General features: G+C 35.4%; 1 protein-coding gene across 4 annotated transcripts in view; it reads left to right on the top strand.

Moving 5' to 3' along the window:
* Phkb (phosphorylase kinase regulatory subunit beta) overlaps nt 1–18,898 on the top strand; it is a 197,549-nt gene extending 178,651 nt beyond the window's left edge. For all 4 annotated transcript variants that reach the window (XM_042667366.1, XM_042667367.1, XM_042667369.1 and 1 more), the window contains 6 exons: nt 2,163–2,365; nt 10,060–10,194; nt 13,447–13,576; nt 15,563–15,670; nt 17,280–17,420; nt 18,056–18,898. In XM_042667366.1, coding sequence (XP_042523300.1) covers nt 2,163–2,365; nt 10,060–10,194; nt 13,447–13,576; nt 15,563–15,670; nt 17,280–17,420; nt 18,056–18,193 — 855 coding nt within the window. In that variant the 3' untranslated portion in view covers nt 18,194–18,898. The remainder of the gene's footprint in view (nt 1–2,162; nt 2,366–10,059; nt 10,195–13,446; nt 13,577–15,562; nt 15,671–17,279; nt 17,421–18,055) is intronic.
* Nucleotides 18,899–23,113: the final 4,215 nt, after the last annotated feature.

The raw sequence follows: 23,113 nt of genomic DNA, 5'->3' as shown, positions 1-23,113 counted from the left end.
TGATTAAAATGAAAAGCCATTTGCTTTCTCCTTTGGGGGACTGTATGTGCTTTTACTGTGTTGTACTAACTTAGAATTATTTTTAAAAACTGTAATGTTTATACTTTAACATGTTTAGTAGAATCAACTAGTTGCTCATATTTGAAGGCTCTAAATTAAGATGAAAATTATTTTATCCTGGTATCCAGCTTTTAGAATGTTAGGTTAATATTTATTTTTATTTTAATATTGAATATCAATAAAATAATTTTACTAATAAAAATCTCCTGAAAAAAAGGTTATTTTTCACATCTATTGTTTTCTTTGTGTTCTCCAGATTATTAAAAGGTAGAATTTTTGGTCAGTGTTAAAGTCTATTTTTATTTCAAATTTTAAAGTTTTTTTATAAAATATGCATAAGTTTTATTATTTTTAACCTTTCTTGTTTTTGGTCCCAGTAATTGAACCCAGGTCCCTTGTACATTCTCTACTATATAGTAATGTGACTCACAACAGTTTTTGCTATTGTAAGCATATAGTTCATGGAATGAAGCACATTCACATTTTGTGTAATTACCATTACCATTACACTCAAAACATTCTCTTTTTCCTTAACCAAAATCCTGTAACTATTAAATAATCTGTCTCTGTGTCTCTTCCCCTGACCTTGGAAACTTCCATTCTACTTTCTGCCATGAACTTGACTCTCCTGGAGACATAGATAGATGTTCAATTCCTATTTGTCAGCAAAAGCAGATCAAGGAACAGGAAGCCAGTAATAAAATGCCTTTTCTTACCAGAATCTTTTTCCCCTAGCCATATAGTCTTATGTTATTCCTATGGACCATTCCAGTTGTGAAAGACAGTTCAAGGATAGGAGACTATTTTCCTTGACTTGAGGTCCCTATCTATGGTCAATCAATTAGTTGCTAGTATTTGAAGGCTCTAAATTAAGATGAAAATTATTTTATCCTGGTATTCAGCTTTTAGAATGTTAGATTAATATTTATTTTTAATAGTGAATATTAATAAAATAATTTTACTAATAAAAGCCAGTTGTCTTTCAAAAGAGCCTTCATGAGGTTTTGGACCTCACACTAGAAGAAGTGGGCAGTTTAGATTGGCCAGGTCTCTTCTGTACAATATCAGCAAGGTGCTTGCAATCTGTATAATGAGGCCCTGATCCTGCAGCTCAGAAGCCTCAGAGCTTGTGGCTGTGTCTGGACCACTGCCCATCAGCACATCTCCAAGGGAAATAATCACTTACTTGCTGGGTAAGCCTGGGGAGGGCGGGGGAAGGGCAACAGATCAGCTTCATGATCAGTACATAAAGTCCATGCATTGACTATATCTTAGCCCATTACAAGAAAAAAAAATGGAGTAGTTTGCATTAGCTCATTTATGAAATGCCACCCTGAAAACTAAAATACCATGGGTCCTGTGAGAGATTTTCACATCCTATCAAGCAAGCACTTTAAAAAACATTAGGTGCAGTTGTTTCTCCTGCCTCTTATACTGTGCATAGGAGATGAAAAGAAGTGATAAGGTGGAAGGAGCTTGTTGATTCCTGGAAGTCTCAGGAGGAAGAGACCCAAGGGAGAGACCACAGCATTCTCTTCCATGGCACTACTTTGAGTTCCTTTTTCCTCTGTGTTACTTCCTTTCCCAGGCTGTGAGCAACCTCATTCATTCCTGTACACAGGTCAGGGATTATGCATCAGGAATTTTAGCCCTCTATACACTGCTGACATTATGCCAGGGGAAGTAAGTTGCAGTGTTGTTGAAGAGTAAAAGTTTCTACCTGAGCAACTGTAAAAGTTCAAATACTGAATTGTATAGCTTATGCAGTAAAATAAAACCTTCAGTTATTCTGATTCTCTGGAGAGTTTCTAATACTAAAGTCATTTCAAAATTTTTTGTCTTAATTATTTCCATCCACTCACCTTCACCCCCTGATACCCTCACCTGCCCTTATATTCTAGTCTAGACTATGAACCACCATGAACTCCAGTGGGAGCCATGCTTTCAAAACCATTTTAATAAATAGCAGGAGCAGTTATTCAACCTAATTTCCTAGCTGTGTAGGGCAATTTCAGCCTGCCAGTCATCTTGAGGTTTGAATTTTTTTTCTTTTATCTTTCAGTGGCTAGGAAATTTTTACAATAAAATTTTACCACTTACAGGTAACTCTGGGTGCCTTTGGACATGAAGAAGAGGTTATCTCTAATCCTTTGTCTCCAAGAGTGATTAAGAACATTATCTATTATAAGTGTAATACCCATGATGAGAGGGAAGCAGTCATTCAGCAAGAACTGGTCATCCATATTGGCTGGATCATCTCTAATAACCCTGAGTTATTTAGTGGCATGCTGAAAATACGAATTGGGTGAGTGAGTACTTTGTATTTGCATAAAGAAAATTGTTCAAGCAGTCCTCAAACAACCTTGGCCTTTCCATATGAAGCGGTGTTCCAGGTATCTGGTGGGTATTTCCAAATATGCCTCTTTCTCCTAAGCTATGAGGCAGCATCTGGTATACAAAGGAATAAATATCAGTTGCCTAAAAAAAAAGTATGTTTATTTAATTCCCTCCCAAGCCCTTGTTAGACATATTGAAGTAAATGCTCTCTGGTAAAAATCAACTCCAGTAATATCAGTCTGTAAAGCACTAAGCACAATATTTGTAAATAATATCTATAAATAAAATGGGCAAGCTCGTAAAAGATTCTCAAGTAAAAATTGGTGTCAGCAGACATGCCCAGATCAAAAAATATTTTAATATTCTTCACTCATTTTCTACTGAAATCTAATGTTTAATTTTTTATATCATAATTTTTTAACTAGGCTCTTCTTATCAAAGAATTTTGCGAGGAAATATGTGTGGTATAGAGAAATTTAATTGAGCTCTGGCATTGAACAGAACCAAGTCCAGTCTTTTACAGCTACTTATCATCTCTGTTATCTTGGATAAATGATTGAACCTTTCCAACCTCACTGTTCTATGTAAGATAAAAGGAGATCATATGCTTCAAAAATCCTCTGATAACCTAATGAAGTATATTACATTTATCATATCAATGTATCCTAAATGTTAAGAGTATGGTAACATCTGAGCTTATAAAATAGCAAATACTTGAATATGCCAGTTTTTGTTGGGTATAAACTTAAGTGCATATGAATGTGAAGTAGGTGTATATATCTTCAATTAAATAATTGGACTTCGATATCATTATTTCTATTTTACATGGTGCTTGATTGCTGGTATTGATTTCATAATTTCTCAATATTCCTGTGAATATATTGATTTCTCCTGGTCCTTTTATCTGTTCTGCTTTATGTATTTAAAACTTAGTTTTATTACTTTAAGTAGTTATACAAAGGAGTTACCATTTAACAAAGCAGTTTATGAATTTATATTGGGCATTGTCACCCCTTTCGACATTTTCATTCATCTTCTCCTACCTACCACTTCCCTTACTCTTCTCTCTCTTTTTTTGAACTTTTCTTAATCTTGTAAGATATACACTAGATTCTTGACTTCATTTTTCCCCCTCTTCTCTTTATTTGCCTATCCCTTTCTCTTTGACCTCACCCAGCCCTTTTGAGTACTCAGTTCCTGGTGTTTTATTTTACTGAACTTTGATTTTGTATTTCTAAAGAGTTACACTATTTGAATTCTCTCTTGAATCTACCAAATTTCAGTGAATACATTTGTATACACTTGTATACCACCCATTGTATTTACTTAGAAGGTTATAAGCTAAATCTAGCTTCCACATATAAGGGAATATATGCATCCTTAGTTTCTCTGGGCCTGATTTAACTTCACTTAACATAAGACTTCTATATAAGACTTGATAAATGGGACTGCATCAACTGTTTTTTATTTCAACCAAAATCATAAGGATTAGTATAATAAAGCTAGGAATATCCATACTATCCCCCAGTTTCAACAGATCGTAATGACTTGTTGTTTGGCAGTGTACATTTTAGTTCTTCCTTTTATTTTTCTAATGATAGAGACTAGATCTTGTCTTTCCCATCTATATCATAGTCTGCCTCATTAGAGATGCTCAATGAATATTTGATTGCTTAATATGTAGTATATAAGCAGATATAGATGACTCACCTTAAGGTAGTAAAAGGGAATTTAAGAAAAACGAAAGATAGTCTGCCTTTGTGCTCAAATAGAATTAAAGCATGCTTAAGTTAGACAAATATGCTTAGTTTGTGCCACATAATATTGGTATTAAGTAGAAGAGATTCAAGTCATGTCTGTCAGGTAATGACCCGAGTTAAGAGGGTGTTGTTTTATGAAAGCCCAGTCATTCATGTAAAATATATCAAGGTGTAGCACATGTCTCTGTTTACTTACTAGGAGAGTGGTGCAGTTAACGATCCCAAAATATTACAGTACTGCTTGGATCAGATTTTTATGCCACCATGTTTTAGAAATGACAGCACTCACTTGCTGGAATAAACATAAGAAATAAAGATATTTGCTTTTTTATTTTTAAAGTTTTATTATTAAGTAGTTGTACAAAGAGGTAACAATTCCATAAATCAGGTTGTGAGTTGAATGCATCAATGTTAACCTCTTCACTCATTCTCCTCCATTATCCCCCCTCCCATTCACACCTCAAGTTAAGTAGTTCAGTTTTTACATAATGAACATTGAATGTAATGACTTCATTTGTTTACCTTTCCTCTGGTACAACAGAATTCCCTATGCACTGTATTCCTTCCTGATTTAACATTTGCATTTTTTGTTTTATTTTGGTGCTGGTCCTAGGACTTAAACTCAGAATTTAGGTTCAGTTCCTGAGCTTTTGTGCTCAAAGCTAGCACTGTAATGCTTGAGCCACAACTGTACTCCCAGCTGTTTTGGTGCTTAATTGGAGATAAGAGTATCATAGGCTTTTCTACCTGGGCCAGCTTCAAACCATGATCCTTTGATATCAGCCTCCTGAATAGCTAGAATTACAGGCTAGTGCCCAGTTCCTTTGAGTCCCCCCCCACTCACTCCCCCCCCTCCCCTGTCAATTTCATCATCCATTGCTTCTGTTGCTTTTTAAAGCAATAGAACTATGTTGTCGTTGGGTTTTTTCTTTATCCAAGGTTCAGTTCAATTTCCTCAATTTTACTGCTACCAGGCTCTCCTGTGAACAAAATTAACCTGCTCACAGAAATAGTATTCTAGTCTGATAATAATTTGATTTGCTGTCTTATTATTGATTTGTGTACCAGCTTTCATGTTGAAATAGATCAGGTTCTTGACAGGCCCACTACTGTAAAGACCTCCAATCAACTGCTTTCTGCTGCAGGTCTGTCAGTCAGGCTTCAGTAGCAGATAATCCAAGGATGTGTGTTATCAGGCCTTTTTCATCTCTATTTTTCCTACTGCCAAGTCATTTCTGTAAGCAATTATTATCTAGACATAGACTGCCCTCTGATGCCTGGAACTTCATCTGTGGCTCAACAGTCACTGATCAGGGAAGGCCATTGATATCAGAGTTACCAACTCTAGTATTGCTTTTTGAGTACTGGAGGAAAGAAGAGAGACGACAGCTCCAAATTCATTAGTATAACTCTGATAGTCATTCAGAAACATTTTCTTTGGAAATTTGATAGATGGTTTTGCTGTGATTCAGTTAGGGCAGGAGTGAGTCATTATTCTCTGTTTACCAAACTATAAACTCAGTTTACCTCATCAGCTTGTCACCCTCTATAGAGTAGTGTGCATCAAGCAATATGATCCCTTCTTGCACTTTCTCATCATCTACTGTATAGTATATTAGTCATCATATGAGTTTTCACAGCATAATACCACAGATAATGTGGCTTAAATAATAGAAACTTACTTTCATTAGGTCAAGGTGCCAACTGACTTGGTTTCTTCCTGACTTACACTTAGAGGCCAAAGCTTCAACACAGGATTGGGTGGTGATATATAATCCAGTTCATAACATTACTAAAATATTTGCATTAAGGGCAATAATCAAATCCTACTTCTTATCTTGAAAAAATATCAAAACTATTGTTAAAATTTGTTTCCTTCTGAAAATCAGTGCTATTATTTATGGATTTTTTCAGAAACTATCAGCCATTTGGTTTATGAGTGGTGTCAGATTTCTATGTACTTTATTTCATATTCTACTCTTGGCACATATTATAAAGAAAAAGTCTTTTAAAAATGCTGATACATACAACATTATCCTTGCTAACTGTATCACAGGAGAGTTTTAGAAGAATAAATTTATGTCCAGGATTCCACTGAAATTGTTGTCTGTCTCTTTGTACATTTCTGCAGTCTTGAGGAATTTATTGTTCTGTAGTCCAACCTTGATATGTGTGAAGGTTGACTTGGTCAGTGGTGTGTATCTGCCACTGTCTTATTTGCTTATTGGCAAGTAGAGCATGTGTCTGGTTCTTTAGACAGACTGAATTTATAAGGATCCTGGTCCAAGGATAACTGCCGTTCTTCTGACCTTCCATGCCTCTTCTTTTCTTTCTTCCTCTCTTTTCTTCCCCATTTTTGCATTTAAATGCTTTTATTCTGTTATTATCAAACCAAGTTTTTGATTTTGTCAGTAGGAATGAGAAAAAGAAGTCAGATTTTACCTTTGCCTTTTTTATTAGTAGTTCTTAAAATGGATAAAATGATTTTGATTTTCTTAACTGTACTCAGTCATTTCCTTTTTCCAGTTTTTGCCATAGCTATTTTAGTAGCTTGTGTCTAATGTTTTGTTCCTTTTAGTTTTTTTTAAAAATCTAAGATATAAACAGACTAATTTGGTCAGTACTTTAAAATAAGTGAATGTTTTTAATTAACATGACAAATCATACTTATTTGTGCTCAATAAGTGAAAAAGTTACCTTTTTTCTTTTCTGACGGATAATTACAAAGTTGACTATAATGGTTCACAGAACTGCTGAGATTTTACAAATGGAAGGAAGAAGCCCAAGGGAAATTTTTAGATCTCTGATTGTCTTTTTGTACAGTAGTAAAAAAAAAAAAATTAAAGATACCCTGCTTTTTGAAAGAAAAAAAAAAGTTTTCCCTTGCTAGTACTGGGCCTTGAACTGCATCGTCCCTAAGCTCTTTTTGCTCAAGGCTATCCTCAGACTCAGCCTCCTGAGTAGCTAGCATTACAGGTATAAGTCACTAGCACCTGGCCTATGTTTAGCTTTAGCATCTTAAATTATTGGAAACTTTTAAAAACAAAAAAAACAGTGTTACTTAATTCATTGTCATACTTAAAAACCTCTAGGGCTTGAATTAAAATTTATAACACAGCCATGTGCCAGTGGCTGAGGATTATAGTTAAGAGCCAGCCTGGGCAGGGAAAGTCCATGAGACTCTTATCTCCAATTAGCTATCCAAAAAAGCTGGAAATGGAGCTTTGGCTCAAGTGTTAGATCACTAACTTTGAGCAAGAAAGCTCTAGGACAGGGTTCAGGCCCTGAGTTCAAGCTTCAGGAACTTGAATTTCAGAAGTCAAATAACAGAAGTTAGCTAATTATTTTGTGACCTTAGAATCTCGAAAGCCTTTTATATGCATTCTCTTCTTTGTTCCTCAAAATAATTTTATAAAGTAAGTTAAATGGTTTAATACTACTTCTATCTGTAAAACAATTTGCTACTGAAACATCGTTGGTGGCAGAATTTATATTTAAGTCTGTTATTGTTTTGGATTATAAAATATGTTAACAGAATTATTTGATAAATTTCCATATACCTACTTTTACATGGTATTGGCTATTGATTTACCTTTTATTTATTTTATTGTTAATGTTGTTACAAAGCAAGTCCTACATAGTTTGAACTTTACCCCTTAATGTTTTAGTGGGTGTATGTGATAGTATGTATGTGTTTATGTATTATGTGTGTGTGTGCTTAATAAGAATATTTTGAGTTTTAGTTATTTTTTCTTTTTTGACAAGGTCCAAGCTGAACTAAAACTCCTGTCTCTAAATTCCAAGTGCTAGGACTATGGGTATGCACCCCATGGTCATCTAAAGTATTTTCTTAAATGATCACAATACTATTATCATACCCAATTACATTAGCAATAATTCCTTAATATCATCAGATACTCAATTCATGTTCAAATTTTTCTGATTGTCTCCAAAATGGCATCTTTTTTTTTTTCTTCAGTCGTGGGGCTTGAGCCCAGAGGGCGCTGTCCCTCAGCAATTCAGCTCAAGCCTAGTGCTCTACCACTTGAGCCGCAGTGCCACTTCCGGTTTTCTAGTGGTTTATTGGAGATTAGAGTCTCACAGACTTTCCTGACCAGGCTGGCTTTGAATCACAATCCTCAGATCTCAGACTCCTGAGTAGTTAGGATTATAGGCATGAGCCACCGGTGCCCAGTGGCGTCTTATTTTTTAATAAGAATCTTTTCAAACAAAGCCCATGCATGACATTAGTGGTTATGCTTCTAGAACCCAATTAACTTTAACATTGAAGCATTCAAAATAACTATGTTCCTCCCACTCTTGTGCTGGTGTAATATTTTCGTTAAATACAATCACTGACACTGAGGTTAGCAAGTAAAGGGAAATCCTAAGCTTGGCCAGTAACATAGGCTTAGTCCAGCTTCTGTTTTCAGGCAAAAATGTGAGACTATCTGAAAAACAAACTAAAGCAAAAGGATTTCAATCCTAGTATTACAAAAAATTAAAAATGTAAATAACCAGTTTATAAAAAGAGTTTATTGTTCATGGTTTCCTTTATTAAAATTATCTTCAAGAAGTAAAAGGAGTTGCCATTCAGCAAAGCAGCTCATGGAAACATCTTCATCAGTGTCACCTCTGTCAGCATTCTTACCCACCCTTCCCAACCTAGTCCTTCCCTCGCTTTTCCTGATTTTGTAAGATATACATGATGGGTTTTCACTGCATTCTCCCTGCTCAATGTTTTCATTTATAGCCAGTTAGCTCCACTGCAGCAGGAGTGCCTGATGGATACTACTTAGGGTTCATTTGGGAAGGTTCAGCATTTTTAATTCCTTCTTTTGCACTAAGGTATTAAATTTATCCAATGGGGATGCATCACTGTTGTTCTGCAAACCAATCTTGGCAAAAACGACTTCAATTTGCTTAATATATATTCTTTATTTTTTTAAGTCTCTGGGCTTCCTGTGGATTGTCTTTCAAGGAAGTGGGTCAAGAGAGAGAGATACTATATCTCGGTGCAGCCACATTAATTCCTCACTGCTATAACTAGGTATTTGTTCCTTTATAGGACAGGCAATGTAGATGAATGAAGGCACATTCATTTAAGATGCACTGTTATTCACTGTTCACCAGAGGATTTAAGGCTACAGCATTGCCATATGAGAGTAATTCTCCTGCTTTTCCTAATAGTGTATAGGTTTTTGGTTACCTAAGGCACAATGTTATTTCCAGAGTTTCTGTGATTTTCATAACGAGTTCTTTCCTCAGAATATAGTACATAAAAGAAATGAGACGGAACTGCATTTTAAAAGCTTCTCAAATTAAAAAATAAACTTGCTTGCACATAAAATAATTAAATATTTTGGCTATTCCAAAATGCATTGGTTAAAGTACATTTCTTAATGCACACTTGTAATTAAATTACAACTAATCACATCTGTTTATTTTGGATATAGACACTTCTGTATCCTCTGCCACCCCCAAAGGATGACTTGAAAAGTAAAAGAAATGAGTATTTTTAAATGTCCATTATATTTCTATAATAGCACAGCCCAGTCCATTTCATAAAATACACTGTTTATGTCCCATTTGTTTTTGCATTTTTCTAGTGTTAAAAAATATACTTTGGAAGTTACTTTCATGTTATGTATCCTATTATACTGAATTGGTAACATCTCACTGGATAAGATCTTGGTACTTAACTATTTTCATGTCTTATATCCACTACTTATGATAAGCAGCTCTCATTTTTAATAAGAGAGTGGTCATATCAAACAATCTTGAAAGTGATTATATCAGTGGTTCAGGAACTTGATGGATCAGTGTTAAGGGCATTTTTGAAAAAGAACAAGGTGATATTATTTCCAGAGTTATCTATTCATACTTCCCTGTTTTGTTTCAGGTGGATCATCCATGCTATGGAGTATGAACTACAGATCCGTGGTGGAGATAAGCCAGCCATAGATTTATATCAACTGTCACCCAGTGAAGTTAAACAACTTCTGCTGGATATTCTCCAGCCTCAACAGAATGGAAGGTAATTAGGTCCTTTTATTATAGACACATCATGATTTTTACCTTGCTATGCATGTGAAACTAATAAGACACTAATAAAGGTTATAATCCAGCAGGGCTGGGCACCAGTGGTCACTCCTATGCTCCTGAGGATCATAGTTCAAAGCCAGCCCAGACAGGAAAGTCCATGAGACTCTTATCTCCAGTAAACCACCAAAAAAGCTAGAAGTGGCTCAGTGGCTCAAATGGTAGAGCACTAGTCTTGAGCAAAAAAGCTCATGGACAGCACCTAGACCCTGAGTTCAAGCCCCAGGACCAGAATAAAAAGAAAAAAAAGAATTAAAATCCAGCAGAGTATCAGAGGCAACCATACTAGACAGTATAGACAGAGAAAATAATTTCCATATTTGCCTTAATTTATAATTTTGTGTTGCTTCAAATTTTATACTTTTTTCAGATATAATTTATAAACTTTTCATGTTTTTATTATTTTGTGCAAAATGTGACAATACTTACCACTTTTGTCAAATTCCTTTCTGAAACTTTATAGCCTCTTCTCCCAACATTTGGTGAGAAAGAATTATTTCATATGTTGTCTGTGATTCTGTCTCCCTGTGTAGATTGTTATCTTCAAGGCTAAACCCTTTATAAACTTAACTTGTGCTTACCTTGAAATAAGAGCAGAACAAATAATGGATTATCTTGATTTTAATATTTATTTTTTTAATTCCAGAATGAGCATTGTTACAATTATTTAAGCAAGTATGTACCAAGCATCTGTGTGCCTGTCATTTTCCAAAGTTAGAAAATACTTAGAAAATTCTGCTTGAACTTTCTAGATACCTACAAAAGTAAATTTGAACAAATGGAAAAGTATTCTTGTTCTTAGAATAGCTAATACTATAAAGTTATAAATTTAGTGCAATTCCAATAGCAATTTAGTATATAATGAAAGTGGCATCTCCAGTCATTGGGTTAGAAATGGACCTCTTAAGTAAATAGTGATAGGACAACTAGGTAGCTATTGGCAAAAAGACAAAAGGAAATACTTTATACCACTACAAGAATGAACCCTATGTAGATTAGAGATCTATATGTCAAAATGGAAGTGTACAAATACTAAAAGACACTAGTAAACTTCTTTTTAACCTTGGCATGGGAAAGGCCTCCAACTAGGACTCAAGCCAAGGACAACGAAAGAAAAGATAATAAAATCATATAAGAATGCATACCAAGCACAAAGCCCTGAGTTCAAATTCTGGTATCACCAAAAAGAAAAGTTTTGTTTGTTTGGGTTTTTTTTTTGGTAGGGGGAGGGTGGTGGTTGTCTGACTGTTTTGGTGCTAGTACTAAGAGATTGCACTCTGTCTCACCACGCTTTGTATTCTTACTTGGCTTTTGTGCTCAAGGTTGATGATCTACCACTTAAAACATACCTCTACTTACAACCTTTCTCTGGTTACTTAAGAGGCTTATAAACTTTTCTGTCTTGGCTGACTTTGAACCGTGATCCTCATAGCTCAGCCTCCTGAGTAGCTAGGATTGCAGATATAAACACCCAACTTAAAAAAAAAATTTAAATAATGGACATCAATTTGATATATTTCTCCAGGTATTTCACATACATATACTTTATATACATACATTCACAGAATTATTTTTCTTTTATAAAAAAGTGGATAATATGTTTGTAGCTTATTTTATTTTGTTTTTTATTTATAAATGCTGGTATATAAAACTTTATTTTGTTCCTTATAATGGCTCTACAGAATTTTATTATATTTTTTTAATTATCTAAGAACATACTACATCATGTCTTCTTTAGAAAATTACATAGATTTTGCATCTTTGGAACTTTGTTGTCAATAACGTGTTACATTTTTTAGGATTTAATACTTAATTTATTAAAATAAAAGATCTCAATATCACTATGTTCAGTTATTATTATAACATTTAGCATTTTGTATCTGAGCAGTGCACAGTGGCTGAGGCCTATAATCTTAACTACTTGAGTGGAATAGATTGAGGGATTGAAGTTTGAGGCATGCCTGAGCACAAAACTTCATGACACTCCATCTCAACCAGTGCTTGGGCAAGGGAAACACAAGCCTGTTATCCCAACTAGGGAGAGCACAATGGCTGAGCAAGGTGGCATAAGCCTATCATCCCCAGGGAGGACAGAGCACAAGCAGAAGGATCACAGCTCAAGCCAGTGCATGTACCAAGCAAGACCCTGCCTCAAAAATAATCATACAAAAGGTGTTGAATGAGTAGCTCAAGTGGTAGAGCACCTGCCTAGCAAGTATAAGGCCCTGAGTTGACCTAGTACTGCAAAATAAAAGTAAGATTCTGTGTCTGGTTTCTCAACAGTGAGGGTTTAACCATATTTAAATAGCAACCTCATAAGGTTTAAAATTGAATGATTTTTTTTTCAAGTAACTAAGAAAAGCCACTCAGAAATACTTTATTTTAGGAGAATTTCATGTTAAGACAAAAGTCAAACTAGGAAATGCTTACAATATATTTAATTGGAAAATAATTAATTTCATATAAAATTACTTTAAATATTCACATTAACAAAAGGAAAAATTAGGATATAGAGACAGATAATTTCACAAATAATAGGTTAAAATGAAACTGTCTAATGTAGGTATCAAACAGGTAAAAATCAAAACAAAAATAGGGTTATATTTTTACTATAAAACTGAGAAAATAAGAAATGGATCATTTTAAGTACTGTGTGGGAGAGTTCTTACTCTGTTAGACCCTCTTGAATATTGAATGATCTTATAATAATGCTTTTTTTGAGCATTCATTTACTGACCAAATGTTTATTGGGCAATTTTTTCAGAAGGAGTAGTCAAGTATATGACTCCCATGCCTTTATAGAGGTTATGTTTTGTTACATGTCAGAAACACACAGTTGTGAAATTTGGTTGGTCCTGTGGTTATTTTTCCCTGTGTTTTTAAAATAGAACCATTTTGTGTACTAGAAAAGCATTTGATCATGTAGTAAGCCACTCACAGCTTACTAGAGAATAATGTTTTGCCTGCTTAATTTTTTAAAATGTTGGAGATTTCCTCTTCTCCTGCAAGCTATGTTTTCACTATGAAATATTTACTAACCTCTGTAACACATGGCAGATATGCATCATTGATGGGTTTTTGACTTTTATTGCTCAGCCTATTGGAACAGTTCTGCCATACTGAAAGCTCTGCTTTCTACCAGAACAAGCATGTTTTTCAATGCTAAGGCATTTTTCTTTGTCTATAGATGTTGGCTAAACAGGCGTCAGATTGATGGGTCTTTAAATAGAACTCCTCCTGGGTTCTATGACCGAGTGTGGCAGATCCTGGAGCGCACACCTAATGGTATCATCGTGGCTGGGAAGCATTTGCCACAGGTAAACTTCATTGTTGATACTAGGAAAAGAGACCTAAAAATGTAGAGAATTCTTTCCCTGTCTGTGCTACAAATAACTTCTCTGCTTTTTTTTCTCTCTCTCTTCTCTCTCTGTCTCTCTGTCTCTCTCTGTCTCTGTCTGTCTCTCTCTCTCTCTCTCTCACACACACACACACACACACACACATTTTTGGTGGTGCTAGGTGACAACACACTGAGAAATCGTGCATTCAAATGACAAAAATTGATTGGGCCTAAGAATCCAAGTGGCCTGGTCATTCAGATAAGGAAATCACTACTTAGGAATTGCATTGAATATGAAAGATGCAGTAAATTTTTAAGACACTGGAAAGATAAACACTTAACTTCACTTGAGGTATAGCTTACCTGTGGTTACCAAATGAATAAATGCCCTCTTCTCCAGATGATTTCTCAAGTTGCATAAACTGGTGACCCATGTTTACTACTCTGAAGCAACCCTGCCTCCTGGGAGCAGAAAGCTGCTGCTCTTCGTGCCCTCTGCTTCTGCTAGCCTCATCTGTGTATATCTGGGCAGTGCACTGTTGCAACCTGCCATTAGCATCTGGCTCAGTATCCACTAATACCTACCAGGTTTCATCTGATTCTGTGACAGTCTCAGCCGCTTTCATTTACTATCTCTTTTTGCTAACAATAATAACAATAAGTGTATTGTGTTATGCTTTTTATTCTCCAGGAACTTTTTATGTACTCAGTCCTCTTTAACAGTTTTGTAAAAGAAAAACTTTACTGTTCTCATTGTATCTAGCAAGTAGTTGGCCCTGGATGTAGCCCCTGGCAGTTTGGCTCTGAGCCGTCTCTCAATTTCTCTGCCTTTTCTTTCAGAGAAGTGTCTTGTCTATAGCTTGTTATAATTGCATTGCATAATTGCATAATATCACATCCTTTAATGTGATATGTATATTGAGAGAAAAGTAATGAGAAATCATGCGTTTTCCTTTTACTTCAGAACCTCACTAATCCCATTGTTAGATGTTTAAACAATTGTGTATTTTGGCAAGCAGGCTTCATTTTCCCCAAATTAAATACTATTTGTAAATATTAACGATATGTTAGATATTACTCACTGAAGTACAATAGATGTATTAAATACAGGTGTGAGGAATTGTTAGCCACTGATGAGCAGCTTTGCTCTCACTTGATCACAAGATAACAATCAAGGGGACCCTTACTTCCTTCTGAATAGCAAGTACACAACACAGTTAAAGAGCTGTGGCTAAGTTCACCACAAACCATTGTGATAGAAGCAAATTAGTGTGTAATATCATCTCTCCATGTCTGGGAAGGATTCAAGTGACCTCATCTGTTTTCTACCTTGAAAACCTAACATTTATATCTTTCCATTCCATTTGAGACTAACTCACCATGCCCAGATTTAGATTTGAATTCATTTTCTGCTTTCACTTGGTTTGTAAAAAGTGCATGGAAGATTGTATAAATACTTATGTTTTAAATGAGAGACAAAGATTAGAGTTGAGAAAATTCTTTTAGTCTTGCTTCTTTTTTCTGTTTCCTTGCCTTTTCTACATATAATATTGTTTTGACTTACTTGTTTGCATTTTTGCTGTAAGTTCAGAAAGGACCTACCACAAAATTGATGTAAATTCAATAGCAAGTGACTTACATGCTAAGTCTGACAGCAAGCTTAACTTCCTGTGTTAATTCTGAAAGCTATTAATTATTTTTTTACTGTTCCTGTTATGTACTGAAATGGCTTTCTAATGTACGCCTTTTCCCCTAAAAACATTAATATGGTGAGAATAACCATTAAAAATGTGGTTGGCTTCAGTACTTTGACATATATAAAATCCAGTCATGGAGCTACAAATGCTCTTGAAGGTTTTATAGGAGCTTGAAGAGATTATTGATTAGAAAGTGAAATTCCCTTATTTAATGAGAAGTATAGTGTAACATTCAACATTTTAATGTGGTGGTATATTTTTTTCAGCAACCAACTCTATCAGATATGACAATGTATGAGATGAATTTTTCTCTCCTTGTTGAAGACATGTTGGGAAATATTGACCAGCCAAAGTACAGACAGATTGTTGTAGAGGTTTGTATTAAAAGATGTGGATTGGGGGGGGGGGGGGGTAAGGGGAGGAGGGAAAGACATGGATGGCTGAAGATGCACTTTCTATCTCTTTACTGAAACTAGTATAGGAAAAATGCTCAGGGATCCAAGAATAATGTCCCACACCAGACTGTAAGCTCCCCTAATGTAGTCTCCAAAGAGCCAGCATTCTTCACTCAAGTCAAGGCACATGTAAAAGTCAAATACCTTAAACTCCTTCCATGTGGAAAAACTAATAGCTTAGCCTTTCAGCAGCATGCCATAATAGAGAAAGGGATCATTTTATTTTTGGCATTTTTCTGTTTACAAAAATAATACATATTTATTGCAGAAAGTCTCAATAGTTTGGAAAATTATAGAGAACAAAAATTTCTCCACCCCCTGTAGAACTGTTAACTTTTTGAAAGACAGCTTTCCTGGCATCTGTCTGTGGAGAAACAATATTAAGGGTGCTGTGTCATCATTGTTTTGGGTAGAGTTAAGTGCTAAAACACATAAACAAATATACATAAGTGCACACATGCCCTCTGTCACTGTAAAACACTATCAAGTACAGTAAAGTCTTTCCTGGGAATGTCTCCATTAGACTCTCTGTTTCCTGAAGGAGGCTCCCACTGATTCTGCAGATGCTGATTAGTTATCTAGGTCAAACGGTAGACATAGAGGTTTTTATTGTGGACCAAACTGGCCCTTTGCAACAACAGTTCATCTTCCGGCTGAAGCCTGCCACGTGGGTCTCCCTGCATTTTACTGAAAGTGTTTCTTTTGTTTCTTTCAAGTCCTGTTTTGGAAACCTTTGAATAAAATCCTGATTCCCAAATTGAGTACTAAAAGGTCTGTTAATTTTTCAGGGTGCAAATGAAAGACAAACATCATCTCAGCTTTTACCATATGTTGCATGTTTAGACACAGTTTTCACATATAAAAATTTGTCATCTACAGTGAATATTACTTATGGTGATAAATGGCCAAAAAACAGGTTGATGCTTTAAACCAAAGTAATTTATACAGACCAAATAGTACTTATATCATAAGAAAGTCAGAGTTACATGTGTTTTTAAAGCACATAGTCATTCTCTAAGTAATTATAGTTGCATTCATTTTGAGGTGATTAGCTCCAAGTCACTTAATCATGACAAGAGCTCCAGAGTCTCTCTTAAATCTATCTCCCTTTTTTAGCTTTGTTTCCTACCACCTCTTCGCTGGCAGCCTGCTCAAATGGACACTGTATTTGGTGGCTTTCCAAACAGGATTGATGACTGAAGGTCCAAAAACTCTCAAAGACTTTTGAAAAGAACACCATGTACTATATACAGAGTTTAAAAAGACATTTTTATGTTATTAGCATTACTTGTCAGCAAAAATTGTATATAGTTATGGAGATATACACACAAACAATTAATCATTTTCCAAAGATACTTTATGCAACTAATTTTTAAAATTAGGGGATTTCTATCTGTAGATGCTCCTTAAGCCTCTTGTATAATTCAGAAGACACCATAAAATACCAGCATCATCCATCTGTTGGATTAAAGAATGAAAGCATGTCCAGATTTTGTCAGTAATGGCTTTCAATGTCTGTCTCTTTTAGTTACTAATGGTTGTATCTATTGTACTGGAAAGAAACCCTGAACTAGAATTTCAAGACAAAGTAGATCTAGACAGCCTAGTGAAAGAAGCATTTCATGAATTCCAAAAAGATGAGAGTCGGCTGAAAGAAATTGAAAAACAAGTAAGTGGTGAAAACAGCTTTTTGTAGAACTTTTTCATAATTTCACGTCTTCGAGATATCCCTAATCTCTTATTTAACTTACAAAACAAGATCACAAAATGTAAAATAGAGTATTGAGAGGCAGTCTGACTTATTTGAGAAATTAATGTTGTTTCTTTGTTGATTACTAGTCAGCTCAGCTATACATTAGTGACAAAAAAAAAATCTAGGAAGGGATGAATTTTCTTTATATAGTTGGTAATTAAATGTGCTTTTTTCAGAGAGGTGCCATTGGTTCCAGAATGCTATAAAGTTAAATTCTGAGGAAGATGGAAATGCAAAACAGGCTATGCGCTGCCCAATGGAGTCCCTTCTAGGCTCTCTGTTTAATATTTTATAATCATCTGTGGGAAAGGTTCCCTAAGTAAATAAAAATTACCAGCAAAGAGAAGTATACTAAAAATGTCTGTCTTTGCTTTATACGTTCATAATATGCCTCAGGAAAATGAAAGGAAAGCTTAGGAAGCTCATATTTTCCATGAGGAAATCTTTCTGTGAATTTATTTTCCCCCCTAGGCTGACACTGATTCTACCTGTCAACTCTTAACACACATACACAAAAAATAAAATGTCTTACTTACTGTTTTCCTCTGTAGGATGACATGACTTCCTTTTACAACACTCCCCCTCTGGGAAAAAGAGGAACATGCAGCTATTTGACCAAGGTGGTGATGAATCTGCTGCTGGAAGGAGAAGTCAAAGCAAGCAGTGAAGACACCTGTCTGGTTAGCTAGTGAGAAGGGATAAGAGAATCTATCAGAACAGCTTTTCTAAAAGTGTGTTGAAGTTTGTGCTGATGCTTAATCAAGGTAGCCATTAATATATGAACTGATCATGCTAGTAAGGTGATTTTGCAACACCCTAGGCAGAGAGATTAGACCAGTGCATGCCATTGCTAATGTAATGGTCGGAACTACTTTTAATCAAGTGAGAACAAAGTTTTCATGATTATGCCAACTATCCTGAGAAGCTTCACTGAGCAATAGAAATAGTTTATGAATTGAAATTCATACTACTGCATGTTTTATGGTTAAGTAACCCATCAAAATGAATATGATCTTTAGACTGAATTCTCATCTTCTTTGCTATTAAAATGAACTTGCAAACTAGTAATCAAGGAATAGCAAATATTTTTAAGTGGTATTGTGCTAGAAAAAGATGCTAATATACATCATACAAGCAAGGTTAGTGGCTGATACTTGATTTTCAGAAACTGCATTACTAATACTATTTTAGTATACGGAGTTATATAATTTTTACCTTGTAAACACGACATGATTTGTATTTGTGCTAAGTGTAGGGTTTGGACTAAAATATTATATAATAAATTTACACTTTATCATTTTCTTTGAACTGCCAAAAATCATAGGATTGTTCAGAAATATATTATATTTAGAGCTGCTAACATTGTAAAAGCAAAATAAAGTCATTAAATTTTATTTCTGAATTAATAAATGTATTGGGACATAATCTTCATTCATGTTCTTCATATCGAGTTTAGTACTCCTGAATATTTTCATTTAATTGACTTGGACACAGAATGAAGGGGAATCTATGCCATCTACCATCACACATACTTTACTACCAAATTACTTAAGCAAATGTCAGTAAAAATAGGAAATATCTCAAATATTTAAATTTTATGGATGTATTCCTAAGTGTTACAGTACTGTCTATTAGTTTAAGCCCTATCCCAGTCATTTTTCTGACCAGTCTTAGGGAGTTTCATCTGAGAAATCATGTTTGTTACATAAAGTATGCATCTTATTTGAAATCTGAAAGTATTAAGGATGGACAGGTAATTGTATTAACAAGTTAGTTGATGTCAGATAAATGGGTATGTGAGCACATGGAAAAAATCAGAAGAGCCAGTCACATTTCTGTAACTTTAAGGTATGATGCCTAGATCTTATTTTTAAAAATGCATACACATTACTTGGTAAAATGAGAATTTAAAAAAAAAAAAACTAACTTCCCAGAAGATCTTGAGAAGGATATGACAAAGAGGGGAATTAATTAGTTGGCTGGATATGCGAAGAGAATTCATGAAAAGGTAGACCTGCATAATGAAGCTGGTTTGTAAACTATAGGCATGAATAAAAACAAGCATGAAACCAATGGAAAAAAGAACCTAGTCCTGACACTTACGAGCTGGGGAAAGGAAACAAAACAAAACAAAAAACCCACCTTGAAATATTTAACATGTATTAAAATTCCAAAGAAAGCTAACTGGTATTTTTAAGAATTATAAAGTTGTTTTAAATTATTAGCTGAACTAAATTGCCAGAAAACTGCTGTCTTCGTTGAAATCAAACCTCATTTTCAAATGCTGTTTTCTGAATGGGTGTTGCTTCTTGCTTACAACTGTTCCATATGCAACATTCTTAAAATTTTCTCTGCTTATGGAAGCATTTGAAATCTCTAACATATGTATCAACTTGTTACTTTGAAGAAATTTAAATTTTATTGCTCTAAAGGACACATTGGGATCAATAAATCATGATTTTTACCTAATCAGATATGTTTTCTACTTAAAAAGGCAGAAAAATCTTAAGAATTAGAACACAGAAATCGTATGAAATTTAGAAATCTCATTTGGTCTACAGCTCCTACATGCTTTAACAATTGCACCAGAGACTGACTGAAAATATTAACACATTTATCCAGGCATGACAAGATTTAAATCTGATTTAAAGCTTCTTCTATCACAATGGCAGATTCACTGTGTATGCTTATTGTACAAGCAATGTCTGTTAGAAACTCTGGACTTAGTAGCAAATTGAACTACATTTCCAGAGCATCATTTTGAGACATATTTTCCAGATTTCCTGCCATTTTACTTTAAAAAAAAGCCATATTTCAGTTTTTAAAAATCAGAACATGGGATCATCTTGATCTCATCTTCCATGTGTGATGAGCTTGTGGTGCCTGTGGGCACCAGTAAATGTGTGTGGAACCTGAATATGTTTAACTTTCCACAGAAATTGTGAAAGAGTAGATTCAGGCATGCTTTAGTGCCTGGTGAGCATACATATTAAGTAGATGGCATATAAAAGTACAAGAGTCAACACAACGTGAAAACAATTCTATTGGCAAGAGAGACGCCATTTAAATCAAGGAGAGTTTGAGAAGCATAGTAGAATGCTGCTAGATCATAAAAGTCCCTTATTTTTAGAAATTAAAAATGTAAATGAAAATAAGGAAGGAAAAGAGGAGCAAAAGAACAAACTCTAGAAGCTCAGCCTTGTGTTGTAAACTGAAAACAAAAGACCTCCTGGAATTAGTATATGGTTTTGGAGATTTAAAAAAAAAAATTTTTTTTAAAGGCACTGTAATCCTAGCTACTCAGGAGACTGACAAAGCCAGCCTGGGCAAGAAAGTCCATGAGACTGTTATCTCCAATTAACCACCAGAAAACCAGAGGTGGTGCTGTGGCTCAAGTGGTAAAGTGCTAGCCTTGAGCTGAAGAGCTCAGGGACAGTGCCCAGGCCCAGAGTTCAAGCCCACACCCAACCAAAAAAAAAAGATTCTATGGCTCAGGGATTAGTAAAACACCCCTTCTGGGGCTTAGTGAGAAAATGGTTGTTTGAGCACCTACAGCTCATACCAGGACACACAGCCCAGAATAAACTACATGTCAGTCCCGGCTATCCACCCTCTGACACCCTTGTGTATGTAGTGCATAAATTGACTTCCCCACCCCAGATCTCTAGTGTTTGGGCTAGGAGGGAGGCAGCTGAGGAGCAATGGTGACCATAATCCCTCAGAACTACATAGCTCCCAAAGTAGATAGCCTAAGAGCAAGTGCCCCTTAGCTTTAGGTGGGGCTTAAGTCTGAATGGTGACTAGATTTGATCACTATACCTCCACCTGTCCCCTCCTTTTTTTAATGTTGGTACTGGGCTTGAACTCAAGGCCTTGAAGTCCCATTTTGACTGTTTTGCTCAAAGGTAGTCTCTCCCAATTGAGGCACACCTCTACTTCTGCGATTTTTTGGTGGTTAATCGGAGAAATGCACTTGTTCCCTGACTTATGTAGCTGTAAATCCTCTGTACATCACCTTTACAATAAAAATTTTAAAAAGAAAAAAGTCTCACAGATGATAGGCACTGGTGGCTCATGCCTGAAATCCTAGCTACTCAAGAAGCTGAGATCTGAGGATCATGGTTTGAAGCAAGCCCAGGCAGGAAAGTCCATGAGACTTATATCCAACTAACCACCACAAAACTGGAAGTGGTGGTGCTGTAGCTCAAAGTGGTAGAGCACTAGACTTGAGTGAAAAAGCTCAGGGACAGTACCCAGGCCCTGAGTTCAAGCCCAATGACCTACAGGAAAAAAAAAAGTCTCACAGACTTTCCTGTTTGGGCTAGCTTCAAACTGTGATCCACAGATCTCAGCCTTATGAGTACCTAGAATTAGAAACATGAGCCACTGTATACCCTCTGCCTCAGATTTTCAGTTATTTGAAACTCAGACTTAAATTCACTTTGCTAAGTTGGATCCTATATTCTGTTTTAAAGGAGAAAGCCTTTACAGTATGCATTATTGCACCAGACAGCATGACTTCGGTTGTGTTTTGTTTTTGTTTTTGTTTTTAAATTCATAACCTAAATGGTCTAAAGAGCAAAACCCCACTCTCTTTCCTCACTTCTCCCCAGAAGTTGCCCTTTGCTCTTCTCTCCAGCAAAGAAAAATGTGAACCAATAGCATTTTGCTCCTACTCCTCACTGGGAATAGTGAACTTAAGGTAGGGCTTTCCATCACCCCATTTCCCTCAGTTGTTTTGTTGTTTTGTATAGCCTCATGTGTGCTAGGCCAACCATCTACCAACTGAGCCACACCTATAGGTTGGTTCTTGTTCTGGTACTTTTTGTCCTAGGGTTTTTTCTTTCTTTCTGAGGGCAGAATACTCAGACTTGTGTCTTACTGCCTGAGAGGACTGTTCTGAGAATCAGCTAGGAGAATTCAGACTGTTGAATAGCTTTCAGGTGGGGATGGGAGAAAAGAGAGCCATAGATAAGGTAAATTATAATATGCACATGTGAATTCCATGATGAAATTCCATTGTATAATTGATACATGCTAAAATGAAAAATGAATGACAGGAAAATAATAGAGTATGTTGTGGGATAAGTACCCATGGCCAAAGGGGGAGGACCAACAAAGGTGAATAGGGGTGAATATTATCAAAATACTTTATATGCAAATATGAAACCTTTTGAAATTGTTTTCAAATGTGGGAGGGAAATAAAGGAGTTGAGTCTGGTGAAGCACACTATGTATAAATGGAAATGTTATATTGAAAACTCCTTGTACACCATATATGCTAATTTCTTAAAGGATTTTTTTTAAGTGTTCAGACTGGGTTGGAAGAGGTTCAGAAGGCCACCACATTGTTAACTGGATACCTACAAAGCTGCTGTGTTAATTATGAGGAAGACTTTTTAAAACTACATATAAAATAGATTTTTTTTTAACTTTAAAAAACAAAGGATAGATAGAACTCATTCTGAAACAAAATTTAATCCAAGAAATAGCACATCCTCCAGAACAAATATCCTGTACTCTAAAAGAAATTAAGGAGAAAAGAAATCAATGGTAAAAGAAATCCAAGGCAATGCAATAAGAGAAAAGAGGAAACAAGTTTCATAAAT

Source organism: Dipodomys spectabilis, unplaced genomic scaffold, assembly GCF_019054845.1.
Source record: "Dipodomys spectabilis isolate Male_0828 unplaced genomic scaffold, ASM1905484v1 ptg000394l, whole genome shotgun sequence".
NCBI lineage: Eukaryota > Metazoa > Chordata > Mammalia > Rodentia > Heteromyidae > Dipodomys > Dipodomys spectabilis.
This window is presented reverse-complemented; position numbering and strand designations above follow the sequence as displayed.